This window comes from Nasonia vitripennis, chromosome 1 (genome assembly GCF_009193385.2).
Source record: "Nasonia vitripennis strain AsymCx chromosome 1, Nvit_psr_1.1, whole genome shotgun sequence".
In the NCBI taxonomy this organism is placed as follows: Eukaryota; Metazoa; Arthropoda; class Insecta; order Hymenoptera; family Pteromalidae; genus Nasonia; species Nasonia vitripennis.
Genome location: NC_045757.1, coordinates 291,772 through 319,433, shown reverse-complemented (window position 1 = coordinate 319,433; position 27,662 = coordinate 291,772). Strand labels below are relative to the sequence as shown.

Genomic DNA, 27,662 nt, shown 5'->3' with positions numbered 1-27,662 from the left:
TAGCGGATTAATATTTTTTTATAGAAAAAAAGAAAATGAAAAGAAAAATATTTGAAAAAATATACCTTTCCTCCACCAGCAGGGGCTGCACCTTCAGTAACCGTGGTAGGTCTTCTCGTGGCTGTCGGCATGATGAGTACCATGTTATCAATTTCGTTGGCGGAAATGAAGTTTTGCTCCTCTTTTAAAAAGTACTGCGATTTCGACCAAATATTGAATATCGCCGCTACGTGGTTATAAAGGTCTTCGGCTTCAGAGATGTTGTTCCTAAGCCAGTGATTTCTTTGTAGATCGACATACTTAATTAGCAGAGGATAGAACGAATATATATCGCGCACAAGAAGTTGCCAATCTTCCTGTATCTGAGCTTCCACCTGTGACGTATCATCGGTTGAAGATTTGATGAAACCGCGCATCGACTCCTCCTTGTGAAACATATTGTCGGTGCGCTTTCTTACTCTTTCCGCAAGAGGCAAGAAGGGATCTTTCAAAAGCTCCTCCGATGAATTAATAATGATTTGTTGTGTATACGCAGCTATTCTCGTCATCCAAGGTGCATTCTCGTTTCCAATGTTTTTCTTGATCAATTTCAACACGTTCTTCAATAACTGATTCATATGCTCGCTCGTTACCATACTTATGTACGTCCCTGTTAGAACGAATAAGTAATTAGTTTTGTTTGCAATTCGACGTTTCGTACAGATTATACATACCTTCGGTTGGATTAACGTTATCCGGTCCTTGAGCCCACCAGAATGGCAAATATGCACAGAGCAACGGCAAAATGACATCAACCACGTGAGGCTCGTCATTATAAGTCTTATCGGATTCTACAAATTGGTCAACGTGATTAAGTATAGTCTCTAGCGTCGGCATTCCCTCCTCCATGCGAGCCATGATATCCTGAGCCTTGACCGAATTATCAGCTATTCGATTTATCAAGGAGTAGGGGTTATTCTTATTGAGATGGGGCTCGAGGAAAGCCACTGGGAAGCAGCTGGCAAATGCTCCGAGGCACGAGCCGAGATTCGGCTTGTTGCGCTCGATTTCAGTCTTTAAGTACTTGCGGTCTCTGGTGAGTGCAGGCTCGGTTCCTAATCTGTGAAGCGACTCCAGCATCTTGTAAGCGGCCACCTGAATTTCATCCACTAAAAAAAAAATTTTGCAATCATTTGATGATGCCTTATTTGATAAATGTATTGTATTTCACGTACATAAAAGATCGCTTCCGTATTCACAAGCAGCTAGATGATCAAACATGGCGGTTAAAACGGGAAGAACTACACTATTGATGTAAGTAAGCGAGGTAGAAGTCTTAAGGTGAGTTCCTCGCAGATGACTGTATTTTCCTGTCTCAAGATTCGTAATCGTATGTTCAAGATCATCCGCAGTATTGTTGAAGAACGTTAACATCGACGTCCTGATGAATTCAGGACAATTTTTAACTAGCGATTTGGCATCGATGCCTTTGACCAAAACTTGCAAACAGCGTACTGTTATCCTGACGTCAGCGCCGAAGGCTGCCATTCTTGAGCGCAAAAGACTCGCCAGTTTGCAGAATAGAGCGGCTACCATTTCTTTTTCTTTAAGAGACGCAGCACCAACGTTGTTGGTTGCTGTTGCAACGGCAATGAAGTAATTTCGATGTGTGCTAAAGTATTTTTCCATCAATGGTAAAACCACTTTGCTGAAGAATTTGATATCTCTGGTGGAAGTTTTGAAACTATTTCGTCGACTGAATGTATCTGAGGGCTTCAGCAGCTTCATGTTGATGGTAGCCTTGTCTAAGTATGCTATCAATTTTTCAAGGAGAGAATAAGCAAAGCGAAGTTCAACTGCTGCACCGGCGCCGGCTACTTCAGTATCACCACCGCGATTTGGTCTGTGTAGTTTGTACCCTTGATATTGCAAATACTTCAAGAATTCTTGAGACCTTTCGCGGTCTTTCCTCTTCTCTTTATCAGTTAAGAGATCGTAAGGCACTAGCTGAGGATGGATTCCACCACCTACTGTTAGTAACTCTTCCTTTTTCTTCTTGGCCCATATATCGTGAGCATTATCAGCTAAGCGTTCTGCCATATTTTGCATTTCTCTGCTCAATGTTAAATTCGTCATGTCGACCGGGTGAGGATTATAGTCGAATGGGCTCGCGGATTCGCCCTGAAAAATGGAACATATTATAAAAAAATGATTATTTATAATAAAATGTTTCCATGGCAGCATACCTGTCCCTTGGATGATCTTCTAAGAGAATTCCTGCTTGTTGATGCCACATCGACTTCAGCGTGCTCAACACTCCAGCCGATGGCGAGTAAAGCCTTCAGACTCTCTCTGACAGGTTCCTTATAACGCTCTCTTTCGTAATCGTTCAACATGTTGTAGGGTTTTAGTCTTGGATGAGTTTTATTAGAGTCAGACCATTGCTCGCCGTAAGTCCACCCGTTTTCTAATTTCCGACTTGCCCAAGCATCATGATAGTGTTCAGAAAACTTTTGAACTATTTGGTTTAAATCATTATTCAGAACCACGCTGAAAATATTGAATTACGTGCCATACAATACTCGCAAGAACGGAGAAGTATATGTTTATTACATTTATTGTTCCAACTTACTTGGATGTATTAATGGGCTGAGGATTGTAAGGTCCGTCAGGAGACTGAGTCGAAGCAGACTTACTACCGTACCATTCGTCGTCGTAATTTTTCGACAGTGAATAATCTGGTGGTAGGGCACACCCAATAGCCGTCAGACAAGGGAGTGCTTTGCCGAATAGTTCGGGATCGTAATCCATTTTTGATAGAGAGTCAAAAATATTACTAAACAAAACCATGGTCAAACGTTTTTCTTCATCACTGGATGCTCCATACAAACTTTGACTACCAGTGGAACCATAGTACTTTCCACAACGATCGTAATGCAAAGTTAAAAGCTGTAGGAAATGCGTTTTCAAATGATTACACATTGGGCATATAATGGACGTATGTGTCGCTAGCATGAAATCATATTTACCCTGAGAGCGACAGTGGTGTATTCAGATAATTTAGAGACATCAACGGTAAGCTTTCGCAGCAATTTCAGCAACATGCTTGGCTGCATTTGACTGAAAGTAAGAGTTGTTTTATCAACGAGTTTAAGTAGTAGGAAAATAAAAACAACCCTGGATCGAAACACCGATATGTATTATTACCTGGTCAAGGCTACCAGGAAATCGGACACTGCTTCTCTCTGTCCCTTGGTCAACATTCGATTTTTGCTTAGGCGATAGACGGTATGTAAGGTGGCATCGAGTAAACTCGCATAATTATCTGCTTCGTTATAGAATTTCGAGTGCTTGATAAGAAGTGGCAAAATACTGACGCCGATGTAACGATTCATAGCCAAAGCCATATCGGATTCATAGCCGTCGTTCTAAAATATGAATTCAATTGAATAACAAAATTACATAAATTCAGCGAAAAATAATTTTGGATAATGAGAAAATTGGTTACCCGGTCTAACATGGTTGCTGCTCTCAAATCTGGCAAGAATGCTTCTTCTAATATTCTGAAAAACAGTTCCTGAGTTTCTATGCCATAAACACGCTCCAAGAATAGTACGATACTCTGCTTGTGACCAGGAATCAGCCCAGATGGCGTATCGCTTTTTGGTCTTGGTTCGTCAGCAGCAGGATTAAAAAGAGTAAACCGAAGTGACAAGACACCTTGAAGGTCATCTAAGGGCACTAAAGATCTCAAAATAGCCCTTGCCCGAAGAGATTCATTTTTTCCTAAGATTTAAAAGTTTTATTGAAAAAAAATATAAAATTTAGTCTTGTGACAATAATAATATAGAATAATGAAAAGGTGAACCTTGTTCAATGACAGATGAGTCAGGCGCGCATCTACCGAGCAAGTCAACAAGGGTGCAATAGAAATTCAGAATTGCAGCCCCGGTATCAATGTAATCTTCGTCGTCGTCGGACTCCGGAAGCGGATGCTCGAATGGCACTATTCCATTGCCCTCACCTTCGTCGTTCAACTGTTTACAGTGCTAAGTTGAGAATTCATTAACGGAAAACTATCAGGAACCCATGCGTGGAATAGTAGTGTATTACGTAGATTACGGGATTCAAAACCAGAAAACTATCAAACGCGATTTTAGTTAAAATTCAACTTTAATTAACTTCAAAAATCATATTTATAATCTCGCAATTACTCATATCTGCTGTTATTATTCGTATTTCTGGTAGGTTATTGTCAGTGATCGTAACATACAGGGGAATACATATAAACAAAATTTGGCTCATGCTAAATTTGACTTTTCGATTGAAAAAAAAAAAAAAAATACGAGAGATGGCGTAAATATACATGAAGAAATTAGTTGTTTCGACGTTATATTACAATGATGGTATAAAGTATAAGATATGATCGGCATATACTATAGGTACTATAATGTACAAAAGATGAACTACAATAAAGAAGAATTGAGTTATTCACGATAGAAAAAGAAATCTAATTCTATAGGACACAGTTATTGCAATTTCTCTGACAAAATCAACCAAAACCATACAGGCGTATCTTACCAGCAATATATTTTTTTTATGGATTTCTATAAATGAATGAAATTTCTGTCAGGAATAATGTCAACTTGGACAAGAACTTACCTTTCTTCTGTCAGCTATCTTTTCAGACATTTTGTTAGCGTCCATAATAGCCCTCAGCAAGCCTTCGCCTTCTCCTCTCAATGCAGGTCCAAGACATTCTGGTCGTCTGATCAACAATCGGATAACCAAGTTTGCGTTCTCCTCGACGCTTTCACCTGAAAATAAAAAAATTGTTAAACTATTAGGTCCTATAAATTAATATTCACAAAGATTTATTAAATAATTGAATACTTACCGTTCACCCAAACGCAAAACCGCAAGAAATCCAAGTAACGCTCTCCTTCGACCGGATCCCATCCGAGATCAGGATAACCCTTCTCAACAAGTTCTGAGTTTGATTGCAGACCGCACCTGGATAGGTAAATAGCGATTTTCTCTAAATAATGTTCTCGAAGTGCTAACGCTAGCTCGGTGTTCTCCATCAGTGACGAATAAGCGACATCCAACGGCGTGGAGCCTCTGAGCGAGGGCCTTGATAGCAGAATGTTACTGTTCTCCAGTAGGAAATCAAAATGATCGAACATGGCCTTCTGGTTCTGCCTGGAGGTGCGACAAAAGTAGCAAAGGAACCTACAGCAGGCGACTACCATTTCATGCGATGTATCCTTTTCCTTGGCAGAAGTTTCCCCGCCTTCGGCCGCCTGAGTCTGGGCCTGAGCATCCGACTGAGCCTGAGCTCGCCTGCCCAGCGTGTTAATCATAATAGCCATGACGTTTTCGTGAATGCGTAGTACACGGATCAAATCCGGATGCTGAAAGAATGTGTGATTGTTCACAAGCTTCCAGAGACGCTCCCGGACAAGTTCTTCCTCTTCCTGGGACATTTGAACAGGTAGTAATGCACGAATCTGGCTCAAACCAATCCACATCTCCGCTACGTCGTCCTTTGTCTTGCTATTGATGACGTATGTCTTCTCCAAAGCTCTGATCAATTCACCTACTGTATCGTATTGTCGTACTAGCAGACTGAACATTTCGCGGACTAATTTTGGCGTCTCTATTTGCGATTCTTCTGCCCAAGTTACTATCGTTGAAATCAATACCTTTCGGAATATTTCTGAAACGCAAGGTTTTTTTTTAATCATCGTTTTATTCATATCGCAACTGAACGTGCAATAAGTTAAATGTAAGAAAATGTACTACCTTCGGGAGTTTTTCTTTCGGGCTCCGGTTCAGGCTTGGGTTCTTCTTCCAATTCTTTGACATGATGAATGAAATTTAAGAGTTTTCTTATTGTCCCCGGTTTTTCCACGTTTTCTTCACTTTCTATGGCGCTTTCAGCTTCTTGGAGAGCATGCAAACTAACATACGACATAAGGTTACCGTGAAATTCGTTCATTTTCACTATAAGGTCTTCACCACAGGGGCAATTATCGGGATCGTCCTCTTCCATGTTTTTAAAACTGAGTATTGCGTTCATCTGCTCGCGAGGAGGGCAACGGAACTCCCGAGTTTTCTTTGCGGCAACGGCTGATGGTAAATCCGATTGTTTGATCTCGATATATCGTCGAAGTTGATCTTGCTGCAAATCAGCAATAAAATCGTGGCTAAAAGCAATTATCGACTCTACGCGATGACGCAACTGAATATCATTTAGGTGATGGAGCAAGTAGCACATCTGTAATTTTGCGCCTTCTGCCATTTTCATATGTAGTAAACCTTTCCTGTGCTCGTCTTTGCCTTCTGCACAAATAAAATATATTCAGAGGGACATATAAATTTCATAATCGCATCAAAGCTTAAAAAAAGCACCTTTATCAAAAGTAGGATCCCAAGTTTCTGGATGAATCATAATAAGTAATTTTTTTATGTCTTCGTTTCTGAGCATTCCAACCAAAAATAGTCTATCCACTAGCTTGATCAGAGGCCTATGACAATCAATCATTACAATGAGTTATTAATAGTTCCTAAAACCATCGTAAACTGTTATCTTGTAAAAATGTGAAAATTACGTACAAAAATAAATTTTCATTGCTACCGCCTATTGGATCTCTATTGTGCACTTGATTAATCTCCACGGCTTCGTTCAAGGCCATCATGACATAGTCTCTGACGATGCTCAGCGGGAAGTACGGACTGTACAGGCTGCGTATGTTCTCGATGCTCTGGGTCTCGCTGGAAGGAATGATCCTTGATGGCGACTGATTAGTGAAAGGGGCTCTGGTCTACTTTGGGAAAAATTAGCTTACCTGATGTCTGTCATTTTCATTTGCGGTCTTACAGACTCTGCTTCTAGATACCTTAAACTGTGTCGCATTTCCTCGTCTTCATACAAGTCTTTTAGTTTTTGACCTGTGTGAAAAAACATTAAAAAAAAACATAAAGACTGTTGAAGCTTTGAATACTTTGATAATGATCCAGGTGATTCCTCATAAGTTATTTTTTCATGCGGAAGAATTAGCAGAAAATTTTATGAAGTTTTGCAGCGTTAGGTAGCCATTGTATAAAAAAAGCAAGTCCTGAAAAATAAGTATTTTTGACATGCGGTAAATAGATTTAAAAGAGCCAGAGAAGAAACAGTTGTGCCACATGCGTTGAATAACCGCTGTAAAGAGGGTAAGAATTAAATAAACAGTTTTCAATTTAAAATGCACAGATAGATTGTTGATTGAAACAAAAGCACCTGCCAAGTTAGCTTTTTTTTACGTTATATGCTTTATAGTATTTTAAGTGTTTTTGTTTCATAATTCAATGTTCTTGAACAACTAAATTAATATTAATAACGCATGAGAAAAATAAGTTTGCGTGTTTTAAGCAGTAAAATTCTCACGATTTACCTAACGGAATAATGAATTCGTTTTGGCAAACTTCCATCGTAGTGGCGTGAGATTCCAGATGAAGGGCTATCAGCAGATCATAGAATCCCTGCCGTAAAGGTCCTGACATGTATTCGGCGCGAATTGCATATAGTAGCTGTTTCTGGTCAACGTGAAGGCACAACGCATGGGCAGCTCGGTAATTTGACTGATAGCACAGAGCTGCGTATAGCGTCAACGTATGCGAGTGGAAGCTGTAAGAAGCGTTTGTGATTATCATCTCATTATATCGCTTCTGGTACTCAATTTGAAATTCCAAAGAAACGAGTGTATCGCTAATAGCACAAACCTGAGAAGCTTGTCCATTTCTATAAGTTCCAGGATGTCGATACACCGATCCTCTTCAGGTATGTGTAACGCGAGCATGGACACGGCATCCTCACAGAGCATCGACCAGCCTCTAATGTCGGAAAGTTTGAGTGCGTGTACTTGAAGTGTTTGGTTAGGCACACGAGCCCACTGGTGGGGTTTAAGACACTGGACTTTGAGTCGCGGAGGAAACTGCGGTATGACATGACGCTCGGAGCTCTGGAGCACCGCCGCTGAAAGTGGGAGGGTCGTCGACGTTCTACCTAATTCTATCTGCAGAATCTCCTTGCTCGTAGCCTCGACGAATATGGCAGGAAAGAGCTTAGTGTCAGGCTCCATTTTAAACTTGTGCTTCGTTTCCTTTCCTTCGCAAGTGAAGGACACCCAGCCCGTGGCTGTATCCACAAAGCAACCCACAAACATACCCTGCGAGGCACCCTTTCCTGATGCGTCTTGCGTCACCTCATTGTACAAATCGTCAGCTCGCACCATATAACAACTCTGACGCTCAACCCTGAAATTTCAGGTGGCATATTTCATTTAATGCTCGATGCGTATGAAAATCTTTGAGTTTCTTAAAAACGATTACTCACTGCTCTACTGGTCGATCGTAATCGTCAACGATGACAACGGAGACTTTGCGGACTTTGGTCAGACTGAAGTCTTTCGTATGAAAGTGATATTGCGAGGTGACCCAGCCAACATATACGTGAGTTGGATCTTGACCGGGGAAAATCCGCACGCCGTAAAAGTATTCATTCATGAGTTTCAAACAATCAGTGTCGAAAATCTCATTTCCAATGGACTCGACTCCAGTTCCGGCTAAGACTGACATTGCCTTCGGCGCGCCAGTTCTCTCTGGAATTTGAGGGGGAACTACCTTCAGATCGGTCTGAAATCAAAATAATTCTTTTAAATTCAAGTTATGTATATGAATTTGTTTTATGTTGTGTTACAGTATGTACAATTGACTTACAGTTGAAACGCGAACAGTCGCTGATCTTCCAACGCCCGTTTTGCCGACAGGACCCGGACGGGCAACTCTTTCGGTTTCACCACGTGCAAGCGGCTCGGGTGTTTTGGCCTTGGCATCGGTCGACTTCACTTTTCGAGAGAAAAATCTGTAATTAAAATTGCTAGCTCAATTCACGTACGCGTACTATGAATTCGGTACTCATTAATGGTTCTAGAATTCGCTGGCGTGCGTTCGTCCTTCCCTTGAATCTGTTACAAGTTGAACGCAATGCATATTATACACAAACGAATGATTTTTTTTGTTTGAAAATTCATACAAGTATTAGAAAAGTTAACATGTATTAAATAAGATATTGAAGAAACTTGGCTGAGTTTCTTGAGGTAAAAATAACAAATTTAAAAACGTGCTACTTGTATTGTTATAATGTATATATGATGCGCATTAATGATACTGAAATAAATTAAATATTTGCCAAATGATGCAATATTTTCTGTAATGTTAAATAGTCTTAACTTAGAAATAATAACCAAACGATCGACTTATTTATAAGTATACATCATTCATTCTACTTTCTCATTCATTCACACAGCATTTTATTTGCCTTTGAGTTATGTTGAATGGTTAGAAATCGTTTTTTTGCGTCACTATCTCTTGTGCATAACACATGCGTCTATGCCTAGAAGAGAACCAATAAGCATGTTCTAGACGCAGGCAAAAACGCAAAGTAATATAATAATATAAGTTAAGAAGAAGAAGAGGAAGACGAGAAACAACATATAAATAGTAAACAGAACGTATGGTTGACGTCTCCAAATATAATGTGAATTATCCGTGATAAAAAAGTATACAAGGTGAGCACATGAAAGAAGTAGACGAAACCGTGTACAAAATAATGGGGGGTGCAGCTTTCACTTACTCGGTAATGATGTCTTCCATTTCTTTGCTACGTTGGCTGAGAGAAACGAAAAATTCGAAGGGTTACGTTAATTTAATAATAAGCCAAATCATAAGCGGTTTTAATGCGTTCCACGTTCTCTCTACAGTATCTACGCTATATGAATACATCTAGCGACTCGTGTTATATTTGTCAAGTGCACAATCTGGATGCTATGAAGGAGAATAGAGGGATTTCCAGATTTCGCACCCGACTGACAATCGTTTGTTCTATTTGTCATTACTCACCGGAATGGCGAGCGGCCACGCTTCTTCTTGTCGTCCTTGGAGTCGCCGTTCATGTCTCCGTAGCCGTTGACTTCGCCGTCGCTGTGGGCGTTTTCGAGGTTGCGCGAACCCGAGACCGAGCCCCGCCTAGGTGGCCGCGAGGGTTTTCCCCGCTGCATCGGGAGAGGCGATTCGCGCATCATCTCGTCGATCTCTTGCGCATCCTCCGCGTAGTTCCTCTGTAGATCTGCATAAAGTTGAGTTAGTTTGGCTCGAGCTCGCTTGCGCTTTTCATTCAAGTCTCGAAAGCTCCGAAGCGATCGAAAGCTCATGATCCACTGTGATGTGTGCCGCACACATCACAGTGGATGGGGATTTTGCTAAGCAAGCGAATGCTACTCTGGACCGTGGGGGAGAAAGGTGAGAAAGCGAGGTACGTCAACTACGTGAAAATAGATGTGGAAATCATCACAGCAAAATGCTCTTGGCTTTTGTATACTTACGCATAGAAATTCAGAGAGACAATAAGACAGATTTAGCCCCCTCGTTGTGAAAAAAAAGAGGATAGAACAGAAAGCGATAAAGTGAAAGAGAGAGCTCGATTAGACGTACCGGTCATACCTTTGATATCGCTCATGCTGAAGCCGGAGCGCATGATCTGCTCGATGTGAGCCGAGGGCTGGGCGTGCTGCTCGACCTGGTCGTGGAAGAGCCGGTTCTGGCGCATCTTGATCTCCTGCCAGCGGCGCATCTTGTCGCCTTCGCTGATGAAGCTCGACTGGCAGATTATGGGCAGCGAGAGTCGCAGGAACTCCCAGTTGGCCTTCTCCATGGTCTCGAAGGTGTTGTGCGAGATCTTGAGGCAGGGCGGCGTGTCCGAGCCAGCGGGTATGCGCGCCACGTCGATGCGCGTGTCGGCCATGTCGTCCGTGTTCTCGAAGATCGGCTGGTCCTTGGTGTACCAGAACGTCACCGCTCGGTTCATGTTGCTGCGAACAGAGTTGAGATTGAGCAGGATCAGCCGCGTTGCCGTCTCGCCGTCTGACCGCGCGCCGACTCGCTCTACTTACACGCAGAACGGCTCGTAGCCCTCCTGGAGGCCGCAGGTCGTGAAGAACTTGAGCGTGTCGACGTCCTGGCCGAAGGTCAGCTTGGCCTTCTGTCCGACCCCGAGGGTGAACGCCGGCACGAACGAGTCGCCCTGCACGTCGGCGAAGGAAGTCTCACCCCCGAGAGCGTCCATCAGCAGTTCGCCGTTCAACGAAAAACCTGCGCGAATCGGAGAAACGTCGTTATGAGCCGAGGATCACTTTTACAAGCGGCTGCCAACTTTGTTCTTAGCGCGAGATAACGATTTCGGGAACAAAATTCGCTCAAGGTCAAGAAACAGATCACTTTCAAGCAAAACGTACAAGCAAGATAAAAATATAATGAGCTCATTGCGTGGTTAAAGAGTGGAGAAGACTTTAAAAGTTCCAAGGATCTTGTATGGTCAATTCTTTTTTCTATGAATGACTGTGCATGTACACGTAAGTTGCTCACACAAAACGATCAATGAGAGATTATGTGACTTGTCATGTTATAGTAGTATATTATGCAATGAATCTATATAGAAATAATGAAGGAAAAATCTGCACGCATGCTGCCTGTTCGTTAATCATATCGTTTAAACGGTGACGAAAATTCAATAACTGAGACAAATTTGAACACACTCAAAATACTAAACCATTAACTGATGTTATTAAATACATGTAAAAATAATGGCAATGCTCGTTAGTTTCGACTGACGCGTGGAACTAAAAACTGGATCACATATAGATATATAGGTATACATACATCTGCGCTAACAATTATAAGTAAATAAGCTTTTCAAAGTCACAAGAAGATTATGTTCATATATTTTTATAATGCGATGAATGTTCTGTTACCAATCAGAAAAATCAAATATCACATCGAGCAAAATATTGGATATTATATGGTATTTCGAAGCACTAGAAACCGTTGAAAATGCCTGCATTAGTAGTGTGACCGATTGTTAGTATAGCGATAAGCATAAAAAATATCCAATATTCATTGTTGATACAAAAATTTAGCAGAATAGAAAATGAGGGCTGAAGCTATCGCTTAAAGATTGCCTCTTACTAATCGTTCGGTCAATTAGGTCCAAGAAAACGCCAACAACGTCTCCGACCTGCCATTGCTTGCCGAATGTTTCGACTGTGCCCGAGTACACTTTTTCCTCCTTAAAATAAAAGGTTTTCACAATTTCAGCATCCTAATCTTTGGTCTAGTTTGTTGACAACCCGATTGATAATTTTTTATTTCTCAAAATAATACGCAATATGTACGTGCGCTTATTTAGATACTCTTGATATATAATTCTTACCTACATTTATTCATAACATACATCGTTATATTTCGAAGCTTTTTCAAGTCTTTATTTACCTATTCTGCGATGTTTTTATCCACAAACGATAGTTATTTACGATGAAGAGAATAATTATTAGAGAAGTCGTAACAAATACGTAAGTCACATTTTATTGATCACGTAAACATTAGAAATTCAGTTGAGGGTTGCAAAAATCAAAATCAACGTCAACGAGAAACAAAAGGTATGAAATGACAAACGGGGGAACAAGAATGAGGTATAAACTAAAAAATCGAAAATAAAACTTTGTCGCGGTTGGACTATGGTTAATCATTCTTTGAGATGTGTTTTTTTTTTTTGTTATTGCTCTTACTGATGGTTCTGTCCGGAACGTCAATGAAACAGCCGACAACGTCTCCCACTTGTAATCTTTGACCGAAAGACTCGTTGGAGCCGCAGTGCACTTTCGTCACCTGACATTCAGGGTGCACAAGAAAATTAAGCATCTTTTCTCTTTAGAACGTTTACTACAAGCTAATTTTTATAAATTGTTAAAGTAGCCCTTTTTCTAAACACTTTATGGAAGAATACAAGTTTACTTCGCCTTCCTCTCATATAATTCTATGTGTATATTATGTAAATATATTTTAACAACGAGAAAATTCAGATATTTCATGAGATGGGAAAAGCAAATGACTATACTCACGTTGTATCCGTCAAAAGCCCAAGTATTCTCGTCGCTTCCGAGCATACTGCCGGGCATGCAATCAGCTTTGGCCCAGCCAACGCGCATCGGACCCGCCGTCAAGACCTCGAACTCGAAGTACCACTTGCCACTGCTTACCGCATAGTGCTTTTCCACCCTGTAGGTACGGAAGAGCAGCTGACGCTGACGACTCGCTTCCAGCAGTAAAGCTATTCAAAAAGCACTCTATTAGCCATTTGTGCGCCACTAGGTATTTTTTTCTTTTAACAATGACATGTTCATGAGAGGATTGAGCGATCTTGCGTGTACGCATTCACCCATTTATATACCGGCACCGCAGATTTTTTCCATTTATTAAATTTGACATTGTGAAAATATAAATCTATGAAGCTCTCTGACGGGAAACCTGTGTATCGTTGCAAATATCTCGATAATATCAGCAAAAAAGTTACAACGTTTTTACCAAAGCTAGTGTGAAGCATTATACTTGGGTGAAAATCTGCAATTCCGGTTTTTCTCTTTGAATTAGTAAAACTTGGTGGGAAGAGCATAGATTTTTGTTACGTGCGCTTTGTGTCAGTGTCAAGATATTATCGCAACCCCAAGATGTTATTAAAAAAATATGATGAGACAGTATGACAAGAAGCTTAATTTTCTTGTTCAGCTTTCAATAAATGTTTGTCTTTCACAACTAAAGATCCAACTTTAGTATCGTTTATGCTTTCACATAGTATGAAGTACAGCAGATGCGCCATTTTATTAATGTGCATGATTGTTATTTATAATACCTGGGCAACCTAAACTGAAGAGATTATTTGTATAAGCAGACTGAGAATCATTAGAGCGCTTGCATAAGCGCATCATGATTTCTAAAAGGAAAAAAAAAACAAAAATTTAATATCACTATGAAGCATTGTTATTCTGAAAGCAGCCATAAGCCATTTCAAGTGTTAAAAACTTCATTGATAAACATCATGTGAATGCGAGATCACCTGATGTTTTCCTACAGTAAATTCATATTGTTGGAAAGAACAAGTACTGCAATGTTTGACCAAGCAAATCCTTACCTTCGTGCTGTTCTCCAGTAGGCGGATCGAGCATGTATCCGTAGACTAGGAGTGTACGAACGGTCTCACTGGCCGTGTCCCGGTTAGCCTTCTTAATGGCTTCGTCGACTTTCTGGTAGGGTACAAGATGAGGACTGCGTCTCATTTCAGGGTCCTCGTTGAGACCGTAGGTCCAGCCTTGGCTTATTCGCTCCTTAGCCCAGAGGTTGTGCGTGTTCTCTGCCAATTGGTCAACCAGCTCCTCCATTTTGGGCGTGAGAGTGATCGCACTGAGATCTAACGGTGTGGGTCTGTAACCGGTGCTCTGGGTAAACCTATCCTGGGGAAGCCTCAGTGTCCTTATCCTACTGGGTGGGTTCTCCCTTGAAATATAGTAGCCTAAGGCCAGAATAGTCTTAAGAGTTTGAACAGCGAGTTGCTCGTCGTAGCGCTTCTCTGCTTCCGGTAGCTCATCGAATGGCACGATACACGGGTGGATCTTGTGGAGATCATCTCTGACTTCGCCGTACGTCCAACCAGCATCGATCTTGTTCATAGCCCACATCTCGTGGATATTCGAAGCGAGCTTTTTGCGGGTATCTTCTAGGTATTGTTGCGGCAAATTGATCATCGAGGTATCGACAGGCGAGGGCACGAATGCAGTATCGTCTTCCATGAGCCACGGGCCGGCCAGCACCATTTTGTTCATGTTGCCAAAATAGAAGCAGGGATCAAGTGAAAGTATCTGCTGTGGCAAGAGACTTTCAATTAAGGGAGAAAACTCGTCAGGTGGTTGGTATTTCAATCTGCCGTGGTCTCCGCCTAGAAGAAACCGGCAGGAGAGTTTGGACGAGCAGCTGATCACTGGGAAGAACATGCCGTCGAGGTTGAAGTCGCGGAAACATCCAGTGCATGGTACACCATTGAAAGCGAAGTTGATTACGGGTACTGTTAAATCAAGGGAGCAACCAATGACGTCGCCCTTGCGAATGTAAGGCTCGGATTGATTGCGCATAATTTCTGTCCTGCGGCCGCCTGTCCAGAGAAAAGCACCGTCAAAGCCGAAAGAGTAAAGGTCATCGCCCACGCCATTTCCACCCCACTTTTCACCTCCACCTGGGTATGGTATGTATCTGTATTACAGTAAAAAATGGTTAGTCGTGTGTTACGCGGGATTCGATATATATATATATTAAATATCTCTAAAGTTAATTCTTCGCAAAACTTACCCAGCAGTATTAGCCCACCCGATTCTGAGATGTGGCATCATGTGTGTTGTTTGTTCAATATGATCAACAGTCACTTCAAAGTACCATTTTTGATACAACGAAGAACCTTCTACTCTGCCGACAAATATATTTGGTCTAACGCTCGCCACGTGATCTACTAACTGAGTCTGCAGTAACAAATTCTTGCCAGGCAGTAGAAAATCGCATATGTTATTCTGGGACGAACGGACAGCGACTCCATTACCGACACATAGTGAACAAAGGACGTCCAGTACTTTCGGATCTCTTCCGTGCTTCTCCAGTAGTGATATAATGACTTTAATGTGTTCATCCTTGAGTGAAAATTCGTTACCATTAGACAAATTAGACAATTCGCAGAATCATAGCAAAGCGAAGATTATAGATGTCTTCATTTCTACCTACCCTCATCATGTTTAAAGCTTCGGGCGAATCGATGAGAACGCAGTGTAGCACATCTAGCATACCGGTTCCCTCGCCAGAAGCCTGGGATCCGAGTCTACTGAAAAGCCAGTTAAGCCTATTGCTGTTGGCAAATTGAGCGCAGTTTGTGTGGTTGCCCTTGATTATTGCAGCCAGTAGCTGATAAAGGTAGCCGGAAATCTGATCCCAGGCCTGGCCGCTTTCGTCTCCCGACAGTGCCACGAGAAAACCCTGAGATGTGATCACATTGATTTTGTCGATGGCCTCCAGAATCAGATTTAGAATTCCTTCCTCTTGGAAGAGATCCTGTCGGTTCCGAAGAGCACGGAATTTATTTTGCTTCTCTTCGTGCTCTGTGAAAGCATAGACGAAATTTTCAATACTTTTTTTAGCACAACGGTTCCCGTTATAATATAATGTACATTTCTTACCCATATCGTCCTCAGGTTGGGCAAAATAATTGATCAAATCCTCAAGACACATCACCATCTCATTGAGATTGACGTTTTGAAAAAACATGGATGCCCGTCTATTTTCTTGCAGTGTCTCTAATCCCCTGAAACAAAGGATACGATTTTTTTTTCAATATTTCCGTCTCACAGAAATAAAAATTAGATTTTCACATAAGCAATACTCACGTGATGAACTGTGAAAATAGACTACTGCATTTGCGAATAACTCGAGCTGTGCGGGATTCTTCTTCCTGCGAACGTGAGAAGTCCAAGCCATCGTCCATTTTACCCTCCTCGTGAAGCACTGCTTGTTTTTCCTCGACTTTACCCACGCCTTTCTTCTTCGTCTCATAGGACTAGAAATTAATTAATTGCGCGACGAGCATTGAATGATTTTGCAAGAACATCCAATATTTATATACAATATACATTAACTGAATTTGTGCTGGACGATATTTTGTGATGATATCGATTTTACGTAATGAAATGCAAAAATAAATGAAGACAAGACTACGCATAATACGAGCTTTTACGTATATCTAACAACATATATTTGTTAAATATAAAAATGTACCTGCGTAGTAACCTCAAACTTTTTACGTTTGGGTTTCTACAAAGTCGAAACGTAAGTACAAGATAGGTGCATGCGAGAATAAAAATTTTCAAAGTAAATGGTTAAAAATTTGCCATTGCAAAGTATGTTGCATATGATTAAAGTTGCAAACATTAGTGTACCTTGTATGAAACCCAAAGGCATGTCGTGGAGTGCTGCATGATAACGGTAGAATCGCCATACTTGATGATTGGCATTCCAATAACTTCCAAGTCTTTATCCTCGAGAATGATTTTTTGGTCGTCTTTTTCTTGCCGGAACCAGAAGGTCGAAGTTTCAATGGTTGCTTCATTTCTAGGAGGATGAAACAACCATCAGTGAGTATATGATACATCGATCTCCGTTGTCTGGAGAAAAATTGAAGAAGAAAAGCGCATCCTGCACCTGTCGACGAGATAGAGTTCGTTGTTCTCCTTGACGGCGAGGTATCGACCGGTGGTGAGGTGCCTTATCCTCATGGGATGCAGCCAATTGATGAAGCCACCGGCCCACTTGGTCCTGGCGAGCTCGAGCCGCCAGAGCGATCTGGCCTGACTCATAACGCTGCCTCCCTCGTAAACGACCAGACTGCAACATTCCCGCAAGAAATGATTGATTTAGCACGAAGCTTTGTTGGTCGAGCATTCAGTATACATGAACAACTCGTCGAGACTTTCTGCCCACTTGTGATGGACGGCGCATTTTTTAGTAGTAGTATGTAGATAATGAAAACATGTAACAATTACTTTTGACTGGCTGCTGTGCTCCATGTCGAGGGTATGGTCAGGCACTCGTCGCCGCCGTGGAAGAATCTGAGAACGTCGCCGCCGAAGACGTAGCCCACGTATTTCATGCGGCTTATGCCAGTGCCGTAAGGTTGGACTGACCAATGGGTTACGTGAAACGAAGCGTTGACCACCGACAAGTCGTTTTCTTTCGTTGTATGCTGCAAATGCGCGCAGAACATTGAATTGAAGAGTATGACAAATTCGGCCAATTTGAAGATAGACAATTACCAGATATCTTTCGGTAGCTACTGATACTAAAATAAGATCGTCACCCACGCGGACCTTCTCACCCTCGGATCTTTGCTTCGATGCAGGATGAACCGTCCACCAACAAGCCTCTCCTGGGGACAGATAATCGGATGATTGATAAAAGAAATGTTTTCACTCTGCATTATACACATGGGTGTACAAGTCTGAGGGGCTACCTTGAGAGTGCTCCTGTAGACCGACATCGAATGCAAGTTTGTCATTTGATGAGCTTGTGGACAGACATGCCAGGTACTGAAATTTTCAATTTTCAACTTTAATTTCAATTTTAATCAAACACAAAGCCACTCGATCCTGAACCTACCATATCACTGTTGAGATGTCTGAGGAGGATGGCGTTTCCGTAGAGTAACGTTCTGTGCCCAGAGCCAGTGCCCTTTCCCTAGAGAAGAAGCGGCATTTTAAGATACGCCAGAGCACACTCGGGTCTGACTTGCTGTAAAATCCGTATATCAAGAAATTGCAGTACTCAAGGAAATACGTATCCATGCCGTATTGAATTCCTCGTCGTTGCAATATACAATATAATGTACGGAATTTTTCCCACATAATTCGAAAGCTCATCAATCGATAATATAACAAATCAATTAGTCTACTGATACTCGCGTAACTGGACTTTCAATCGGTTCCATCAAAGTTGCATACAGGGTACTACGTCGAAAATCCAATTATTGTAAATTATTAGATAATATTACGATGACAAGGCGAAAAATTTGTTTGAAAAATTCAAGGTTTATGAACGAGAAGCTAATACGTATCGTGTAAAGCGAAGCTGACTGGAAAAGAATGAAAATCAAGTTCATTAGTAATCGAAGCGTTTTTCCAGAAAGCATGAGCAGGGACAAGACGAGCGTTATGAGAATAGCTCAAAAGAGTATAGTAGAGGTAGCAGCATAACCAATGAAAAGAACACTTGTAACATAATATAGGTTTGATCAAGCAATGGCATAGACGTACATGAATCGAAGAAGCTTACGAATGAAAATGTAAAAAAAAAGTTCTGTCATATCTACAAAATTTGGAAGAAGTGCGAAGCCAATGAGTCCTTGATTCGTATACGTAGAGAAATACTTACTAAGGTTTCTTGCTGCTGCAAACAAAAACACAAATGGATAAACATATGTACTAGGGCTTATTTACAATGATTTCGTGTACTTGGCCTACTAGAAAAGTCGGATAAACGATAAACGAGCGAGCTATTACTTTGGTGCGTATATTATTTACACGAAGCTTTGTTAATATTGGTCTATGGCTTATTTGATACATTCTCTTCCATAATAGCTCAATATAGTGTCGTATTATCAGGAGACAGAAAACAGATCGGATAATCCCTGCAAAAGATGAGGACAAACAATCGCTATCGCTACATTATTATATATACCATACAGATGACAGTAGAGATTATGTACATCGACGCATGCTATACATGTGACTAGGGCGGGGGGGGATCATGCGAGTGGAATCGGAAAGCGTCCATCCCACCGTAGAGACGCGATAATAAGACGCTCGCAAAAGCGCGCGGCGGGGGGAGAAGCGAGAAAAAGGAATAAACGATCGGACTATACAGGCAAATCGTGCCCGACGCAAGCACGCGCCACGCGGCTCGAAAATAAAAAGGCGGGTGAATGTTTCGCGGCTGCTGCGGCTCTTGCGTGAGGTCATTCTATCCTTGACTGGCATCTGGCCAGCGATACGATCGCTGCTTTTTATCACTTCCTAAACTCCCATTCACGAGCTCCCAGGCCAATATGTTCCGCGGCTTATTCGGCCAACTGCATGCAGCAGCCAGTTTGCAAGGATCGCGGCTATAGAGTCGCAACAAGTTGACAAATTGTACGTTACCGTTTCGGAGCCGGCGGCCGTGACGAGCTCCTGCAGCGCCCTCACGGAAAGGGCCTGCTCGATCACGAAGACGCACTGCGATAGGTCCGGTGGTATGTTCTGCAAATGGCATGACAAAGTAAAGTGTCGTTAGCTCTCGCGCTCCATTATACGCAGCGTTGTAGCGGCCATTGTATACGCACCTTGTCGGCGATGTTCTCGAGGAAGCAGTGTCGGTTGCCGAAGCCTTCCGCGGCGAGGCAGACTCGCTCCCCGGTGGCCGTGCACGAGAGACACACCATGTCCTCCTGCGAACGGAAAGCGGAGTATATTTAAAGCTCCAGTACTCGATGGGAAAGGGCGAATCGGAGTTAGTATATAGGGTATATAGGGGGATCGAGAGGCGGAAATTCGAATTTCAAAAGCGCCGCGCTCGATGCACCGGGCGGCGTTTGCGAAATGCATTGTGTGCGCGGGCGCGCGGCTGCCGGCACCGCCGCATCTGGGCCAAGAGTCTTCGAAGGCGTGCCAGAAAAAAGAGCTTGGCTGGCCTTTAACTGCAGAGGGAGAGAAAGAGTAATAGACATTGTTTACTTTTCTCGGCTTTTGCTCGGAGGTCGCGCATCGGCATATTCAGCGCCGATAAATCACCGCCGGGCTTCCGCCGCCCCTCGCTCGGCGACATCGATTGCCCCCGCAGCCGCGTTTCGTCTATACGTTATCGAACTTTGCTCCAGCGATAGGCTCGGAGCGTAGGTGCGCTGCAGCGGGGGCGGCGGGTCAAGGCCGTGACCCGATGCGCCGCGGCGCGCACTGCTCGTCCCTCGCTGAATTATTTTTGTTTGCTCGTCAGTGTCTCGCGCTCGCGTGATTTATCGCCCTCCACGCGGCGAGTCGCAGCTCGAATAGCGGAGAGCGACAACGAGAGCGAGCGAGCACACGGGCTCGATAAATATTCCAGAGCGAGAGCTGCAAAAGCGTCAAAGGAGACGCGCGGCGAAGGTCGCACCGACGCTGACCGGCGAGCCGTGTCCGCGCGGCACAGAGATTATCGATGCGAAAAACGGCGACTGCAGAGCGCTGCGCCGCCAGTCATTTGTCGAACCGCGAAGGAGGAAAGTGGAAAGCCGCCGCGGGTAACCAATCCAACTATCTTGCCCGGTTAAGCTGCGAGGGTGCCTAAGCGTAAGGGGAACCGCTTGGTGTTGTTATTATAATACACGAGAGCATCCCCGCGCGATCGATCGTTTGCAGCTTGCAGCGCGGCGGGAACCCCTTCGTCGCTAGCTTCCCGAGCATCTACGAGTCTCAGTTGAGTCGCGGACGTTCAGTCGAGGGAGTCTTACGTAAAACAAAGCTGACGCTGAGGCGAAAGTCGCCGGTTTTATAAATAAACGAGAAAACGAGGCTGCACTTGCTGCCGCGCGCGCGCTTCCGACGGGAAACCGTGCTGAATTTTGAATTATCGTCTCAGCCTTACGTAATGCCGCGCATAGGCCTGCAGGCGAGCTCGGCGTGAATTTCGGCGTCCCTTTTGAGCCAGCCTCGGAATATCGCTGGCTGAGAGCGGAGTTGCACGGTCGAGGTCGGTCGCGCGGCACTTGCAGTGCTTCGCCGCATATCCTCGAACCCGACGACTCTGATGCGTTCGCGAAAGCCGCGAGCTTCGACTTTCTCGCTCTGTCGCCGGCAACGCGGAAGGCAATCCGCTCGAGCATCGAATTATCCCGCTACTGGCCCGTTGGCCAGTCGGGTAATGAGCAAAAATTTCGAGTACTTGGACGTGAGAGATCGTGAGAGATTGCCCTGCCGAGAAACGGAAATCTGGCTTTTTATTTACTCGCCCCCCCCCCCCTCGTTCGTCGATTAGTCGGAGGAAGGATTAATATACTCTGATTGAGATTACGACAAGTGTAAGACGATGCTGGTTGGTAGCATAGCGCGACGATATCGACTTTTCATCATACGCCTCATTGAAGCGACTAATCAGAGAGAAAGGCGATAATAAAGCTTGACCAAGTCGAGCGAAAGAGGGATGGGGTAGGCTGACACGCTCGGCTATAGGCTCGGAAATTCGCGTGAATCAAGGCACTTTGCGCGAGAGCGTTATGCCCTCCCTCCGGGACTCGTAATTTTTTTATCTACATTTTTTATTACTCTCAACTTCTCTACGTCGAGGAATGTCACGTGACGATGGGACGAAGGTCAACTTCACCAAACGACGAGAACGCTAACGAGCGAGTCAACGGATAAGTCTATTCTGTAAAGAGCGCACGTGCAGGCTTACAGGTGAAGGAAAGGGGCTCGGGGAGAACGACGTGCGGCAATCGTTGCGAGAATAAGGGGATGGGCTCGCGTGATACACCCCGCCTACCGGCGAATTTCGTTCTTCCGCGTGCGCGACGAGCGGCTAGAGAGAGAGAGAGAGAGAGAGAGAGAGAGAGTAAACAAGGTGCTGTAGGTATAAAGACTGACCGTGCGGAGGAACGAGACGTCATCCTGCTCGGAGCCTCCCTCGCTGTCGGCCATGCTCCAGCAGCGGGTGCGCTAGCGGGCTGGTCCGAAATTCAGCGGTGTAAATTCACTAGTGTAAAACTCTGCCTCTGGCTTTTCTTCTCTCACGTGAGCCTCGCGAACGATCGCCGGCCGCCGTCCTGCAGCATCGCGCGCTGCGGTCAGCGCAGCAGCGGCTGTCCAGCCTTCATCCGTCGTCGTCGTCGTGGCGATGCTGCGGTCGCGCGAGCGATCGGCTCGCTCCGTAGCCCTCGGGCTGCTGGCACTCACTGACTGCTGCTGCTGCTGCTGCTGCTGCTGCACGAGCGCACGCGAGTCGGTCTATAGCAGTATAGCCTCCTCAGCGCCTCGGTCTCGCTGCTGGCGCCTGCGCCCTCGCCTGCTGCCCCTTTTCCGCGCTGCAGGCTGGACTCGTTCCGATCAGCTGATGGCGCGCGCGAGCGCAGCGCGTCCGCCCCCTGCAAAGCAACACGGATAAAAGGACTGATTAGTGCTGAGAAAGCGAGGTGCGTTCGGGCGCTCTCGCTCTCGAGTTCTTTCCACGTGCTGCGTGCGGCGGTACACGCACGGCGTACAAAAATATCGTAGACCAACGTTACGAAACCTGACGGACTTTTGTTTGGGTATATTTAACGACAGGCAGAGAGAAGCTGAACGGCTGATTGTCAAAGGGTCAAGCTTTCAAAAACAGATATAACATCGTATTTATAGAGACCATCGGCTGGGATTATTTTTAATCTTCAAGTTCACGTCGATTGTAATACGCTGCTCGAGGAGGACTCAAAAATATAAGTACTCGAGTCCGCAACTAATCCGGAGCCATGAAGCTCGCGGAAAAGGCAAAAAAACAAATGAAAAGGCCGTGCGGGCGAGCCGAAATTTTACCGGATCCCGCACGATTTAGGTAGGTAGCTAGCGGGGAGTAGGGGCTCCCCTCGCGCGTACGCGACGGGACACGCCGGGCCGCTGCTGGTGCCGCTGTTGCGACTGTTTTTAAATAGCACATGTGGCTTCTCGCTTCTCGTTTCTCGCTGCCCGGCCAAAATCGCCGCCGCTACCGCGTGTGCATCTCTCTCCCATTTTACCTCTACTGGCTCCGTGATACCGGAGATATGGCGAGCCGCTCGACGTTGCCCCGCCGCTTGCGAGAGACGGGCGAGTGCGAAATTAAAATTTGAAGAGCCATCCCGCACCCCCCGAGCCGCGCTGCAGATTATCTATCGGTCTATTCTTACAGAGTTCGTGATCTATATTTTTAATTTGATTTACCGCCGCTAATTCACGCACAATTGCAAAACTGCATCAATGACAGAACAACTGTTGCATTGCGTGCGATTAGCAAACGGAATATTTCCAACACGTTACTCACTACCAAAATACTTTTGCTCTTGTTCTTATTTTGCGTACATACGCCGCTTAGCGTCGCTCAAACGAGCAGAAGAAGAACAACGAGTCGGTCATTATTGCGAGTGCAGCGCAAGTATTTACTCGAAAATCTAGCTGCTTAGTAACGACGGAAATAATTTTTTTGAATTTTTTGTTCTTCACTATTCGCGCCACTGAATTCCATTAGTATTATTAGAGATGCGCGAGACGACTCGCTTCATTTGACTGGGTCACGATTTCGGCGAAAGACGCAACTTTCACGACCGCACGATGACGAACGCGAGTGCCGAAGGTTTAAATTAATCAGCGGCTATAAATCACTGAATTTATGCGGCGCTGCTACATCGTCACTTCCTGCAGATACAGAGCAGTAGTGAATCCGACTGATCCGAGTAAGATCCGACACACGCACCAAACTGGCGGAGCACTAAATTTACTTTTTCACTCGGACGACGCGAAGCCCACTCGCATACCCGGCATTCCCAGAATTTTCCCGAGCGAGAATCGCGGATCAGGCAGTCGTTCAGCTGCTGATGTCCGGTACTCCGCTGCAGAATCGTCTCTGAGCTTGAAGCGAGTAATTGACACACTTACGACTCGCCTGCTGCTCTCGTCGCGTCGCGTTTCTCAGAAAAGCAAAATAAATTCAAAATGCACCTCGAAATACACTTTCTTCCGCACAAACCCGCGCACCCTCGACGTTGAGTAACCGCGCGCACATCAACTTGTTCACTGACTCTGAAGGGCCGTAAAGTGTAAACAAGTGCACAGGCCCGTCCGCGGGGGGCTCGAACGCGCAACTGCGGTACAAGAAGCTAGAACTGCTAGAGCCTCCTCGCGGGACGGCCGACGGAGTCGAGTGTTGGCGCGGCGGTTGGAACTGTTGGAACTTGGTGGGGACTGGGGGAGGGGGAGAAAACGCGTGTTCTGACTTGCTGAGCTGGGCGATGAGATGAGCCGAGATGCGAGGAGAAAAGAGAATTCACCTCGTGCAGCGCTAAAAACTTCCGGCGGGGCGGCCCGATTATACACACGGTCTCTCTGGTCTGCAGCTGAGCGATCGCGAGTCGCTCGCGCGGCCGATCGACGCTCTCTGATGCTGCGGCCGCAGTCGACGGTCGGCACCGACCGAGCGCCCGTCGACGATCTATTTTCGGCGCCCAGCCGCGACACCTCCACCCGTCCGTCTCTACCTATACTATATAGGCGGATAGCAGATTTCCCGCTCTTGCTCGCTCAACCAGCTATATCTACTCGCGCGGCGGAGACGAAAATACTTAGAGGGGGGGGGGAGGATTACGCGCTGATGTGCTGCACCTATATGAGCTATGGGGACTGGGGAGGGATGAACTGACAGAATACCTACTAGACTTTCTTCGCCGCGTTTTCCCGCACACGTCAAGGATGCCACTGTGCGATCCTATACGAGTTTCTATGCCTCTTTGTTTTCTCTTCTTATGTTTTCACTTGTCACACTGCAGCGTATTATTAGAGCTAGCGTCGCCACCTGGTAGTAGAATAGTGGACTTCAAACGCTTTAAATGTTAATTGTTATATCGCCTTATTTGCTATTTTTTAAATTCCAAACTTGCCGCACTTTGATGCTCTAACGCTCGTCAATAAAACGCTTGTCTGATAAAACTATAAAAGGGGCAAGCAACAGTCACGGGGACCCCCTCAATAACGTGTACGCATACACATATATCTAGTATAGCTATGTATACATATATCGACTTTCGCGGTCTAGCAGAAGGCATCTTGACTCTCATCAAGAATCAAGATCTTATGGACTTTGGAGCTTGCGCGTCAGTCGGTGCAGTCGGTGCGGCGTCGAATGTCGATGAGGCGAGCCTATAGGAGGATTATATGTCATCATTTAAACTGGTAAATAACTGTAACTCACGTTCAAAATGTTTTTCTATATTTCTGTACGCCTCCGATCCTAATTGTCATCATTTAAACTGGTCGTTATATGTTATTAAGTGTTCAAAAGGTTAAGATTTATCTTTGCCGACTTATAGGTTAGTTAGTCTTATTAGAGTTTTTTGCTGCTGGCAAAATTTTGTATGCATCACGTATTACTATTGATTTCAGGCATTGCAGATAATATGTACAAACTTTTCAAAGTAGAGAATTGAAGAACCATAGAGAATCAGAATGGGACATTACATTATATTAATTATTTTATCAACCCTTTGTAGTTTCACACATGGGGGTCTATTTGATGATGTAATATCATGGTATTGTGATATTTATGAATGTTGCGATAACAAACGTGTGCCTTACAACTTACCAAGTAGGTATATCGATGAATTTTAAGCTGAAGCTAATCTACAAACAATTTTATAACACTATACTTTTCAGAACTTAAATCTATGATTTCCATGAGATTGCAAGGACAGCATATAGCAGAAAATGTGGTGTTAAATGCCATTAATAGTCACGTGAAGAAGTCTAAAAAGCCTCTAGTAATGAGTTTTCATGGTGCTAATGGAGTTGGCAAGACTTATGTTTCCAGGATGATTGCTAAAGCATTCTTCAAAAAAGGAGAAAATAGCCGCTTTTTTCACTTTTATTATGGTTTGCAAAATTTTCCAAATAAGGAAAAAGTACTAGAGTATCAGGTATGTGTCATGGGATCAGATTAGAATATTCAGAAATGGTAAAATTTGAAATTCAATTATTAAAAAGAAATGTGATTTTTTTGTAGACTCAATTGAAAAGTGACATTGAAGCAGCATTGCACAGTTGTGAAAGATCTTTGTTTGTATTCGATGGAGTTGATCAAATGCCTTCACAGTTGTTGGATGCGCTTATGCCTTTCATTGACTGTCCAAATTGTGCTGGAAAATTAGACAAAAACAAATCTATTTTTATATTTTTAACAAATACTGGAAGTTCAGCTATCGAGAAACAACTACTTACAAAAATCCATGACGGCATAAATCGAGAAAATACTACTCTTCAGGATTTTGAGAGACTCATCATTGATGAAGCACACAACCATTCAGGAGGTTTATTCGAAAGTTTGCTGATTGATTCTCAAGCAATTGATTTTTACATCCCATTTCTTCCATTAGAAAAAAGACATGTAAAGTACTGTATAAGAGAAGCTTTTGAAGAAATTTTTGAAACCCCTAAACTTGTAACTCCAGATTTGGTGGAAAAAGTTTTTGAAGAATTAAGATTTGGTCCTGAGCCAGAAGCTTTGTTTTCTAATAGCGGGTGTAAAAGAGTAGCGCAAATAGCAGGAAGACTTGTAGCTATGAAATCTACAAAATTTGATTATTTTAATGAAGCAGATAATCATAGAACTGAGCTTTAGATAAAGCAATTCACAGTATTTTTTAAAACATTTTTTATAACTTGTTTTAATCCATAAGTAATGACATACCAAAATAAGTTTTATGCCATGGCATTTAAGTAGTCACGTAAGTGCTTTTACCCATAAAAGATGGAAATGTACATAATTTTTTATGTATTTTTAACGTGAATGATAATCTGTTATGATTGTGAATGAACAATATATCGACGGCCCCTGCGAAGAGTAGCACTGTTCAAACCTCTACGAAAACTATCTCGTTTCGACGCTTACCACGAAGGAAAGCATTGAACAGAACCATATGCGAAAATGAGCACGATTCAGCAACCATCCACGAAAAGTAGCACGACTCGTCGATCCACGACGAAAAAAAGGGTCTTTTACAGCCGCGCGAAGCCGAAGATTCGGCCGAAGGCGAGATAATCCCTTAAAAAAAAATCCCCATGCCTGACCTGAGGGAGTTTCAGACAGGTACCCAAGAGGTCAAAATTAAATAATATTGCTGTTTAAAATTTGAAAACAGCAATGATTGATCAATAGTTAACATAACATTTTCAATTAAGAAAAAAAGATTATTAAAACCGAATTTGAATCTTGAAAATCGGTCAATATTGAACACTTGAACGCGAATTTTGTTTCGGTACCACGGAATATAAAGCTTTTACTTGCGTAGAGTGGTAAGCTGGATATTGGCCGATTTTTAACGTTCAAATTCTATGTTATAGTTTAATTTTGTATTCGATATTTTTTATGCAAAAGAAACGTGTATACTTTATTATTTTTTTTTTAAATATATACAACATTAAAAATCGAGTACTGTAGTACGT

General features: G+C 43.6%; 2 protein-coding genes across 5 annotated transcripts in view; one reads left to right on the top strand and one right to left on the bottom strand.

The window, feature by feature from the left end:
- LOC100118800 (ryanodine receptor) overlaps positions 1-22,580 on the bottom strand; it is a 31,471-nt gene extending 8,891 nt beyond the window's left edge. The window contains exons 1-39 of the mRNA XM_031922083.2: positions 22,089-22,580; positions 19,817-19,921; positions 19,635-19,733; positions 18,097-18,174; positions 17,951-18,026; positions 17,754-17,866; positions 17,484-17,683; positions 17,143-17,325; positions 16,881-17,052; positions 16,332-16,501; positions 16,125-16,249; positions 15,676-16,046; positions 15,253-15,584; positions 14,045-15,156; positions 12,978-13,186; positions 12,645-12,744; positions 10,974-11,172; positions 10,442-10,892; positions 9,925-10,259; positions 9,659-9,694; positions 8,743-8,887; positions 8,360-8,658; positions 7,747-8,280; positions 7,419-7,651; positions 6,831-6,933; positions 6,598-6,771; positions 6,394-6,509; positions 5,785-6,324; positions 4,877-5,698; positions 4,642-4,796; positions 3,848-4,016; positions 3,488-3,765; positions 3,187-3,407; positions 3,009-3,099; positions 2,612-2,928; positions 2,226-2,529; positions 1,215-2,160; positions 714-1,148; positions 66-649 (exon numbers count right to left, since the gene is read on the bottom strand). Of these exons, the coding sequence (XP_031777943.1) occupies positions 66-649; positions 714-1,148; positions 1,215-2,160; positions 2,226-2,529; positions 2,612-2,928; positions 3,009-3,099; positions 3,187-3,407; positions 3,488-3,765; positions 3,848-4,016; positions 4,642-4,796; positions 4,877-5,698; positions 5,785-6,324; positions 6,394-6,509; positions 6,598-6,771; positions 6,831-6,933; positions 7,419-7,651; positions 7,747-8,280; positions 8,360-8,658; positions 8,743-8,887; positions 9,659-9,694; positions 9,925-10,259; positions 10,442-10,892; positions 10,974-11,172; positions 12,645-12,744; positions 12,978-13,186; positions 14,045-15,156; positions 15,253-15,584; positions 15,676-16,046; positions 16,125-16,249; positions 16,332-16,501; positions 16,881-17,052; positions 17,143-17,325; positions 17,484-17,683; positions 17,754-17,866; positions 17,951-18,026; positions 18,097-18,174; positions 19,635-19,733; positions 19,817-19,921; positions 22,089-22,142 (10,986 nt within the window). The 5' untranslated portion in view covers positions 22,143-22,580. The remainder of the gene's footprint in view (positions 1-65; positions 650-713; positions 1,149-1,214; positions 2,161-2,225; positions 2,530-2,611; positions 2,929-3,008; positions 3,100-3,186; positions 3,408-3,487; positions 3,766-3,847; positions 4,017-4,641; positions 4,797-4,876; positions 5,699-5,784; positions 6,325-6,393; positions 6,510-6,597; positions 6,772-6,830; positions 6,934-7,418; positions 7,652-7,746; positions 8,281-8,359; positions 8,659-8,742; positions 8,888-9,658; positions 9,695-9,924; positions 10,260-10,441; positions 10,893-10,973; positions 11,173-12,644; positions 12,745-12,977; positions 13,187-14,044; positions 15,157-15,252; positions 15,585-15,675; positions 16,047-16,124; positions 16,250-16,331; positions 16,502-16,880; positions 17,053-17,142; positions 17,326-17,483; positions 17,684-17,753; positions 17,867-17,950; positions 18,027-18,096; positions 18,175-19,634; positions 19,734-19,816; positions 19,922-22,088) is intronic.
- Positions 22,581-25,250: 2,670 nt separating this feature from the next.
- On the top strand, positions 25,251-27,649 carry LOC100118761 (torsin-1A-like). 4 transcript variants are annotated; one of them, XM_008204358.3, is made up of 5 exons: positions 25,291-25,397; positions 25,497-25,534; positions 25,608-25,809; positions 25,878-26,137; positions 26,224-27,649. In XM_008204358.3, exons 3-5 carry the CDS (start codon positions 25,671-25,673, stop codon positions 26,836-26,838), a joined length of 1,014 nt encoding a protein of 337 aa, XP_008202580.1. In that variant the 5' UTR covers positions 25,291-25,397; positions 25,497-25,534; positions 25,608-25,670; the 3' UTR covers positions 26,839-27,649. The 4 variants fall into 4 exon arrangements, with proteins under 4 accessions (XP_016836844.1, XP_008202579.1, XP_031777655.1 ...); XM_016981355.2 differs by lacking the exon at positions 25,497-25,534 and having other exon boundaries at positions 25,251-25,397; XM_008204357.3 differs by lacking the exon at positions 25,497-25,534 and having other exon boundaries at positions 25,288-25,397; positions 25,715-25,809.
- Positions 27,650-27,662: the final 13 nt, after the last annotated feature.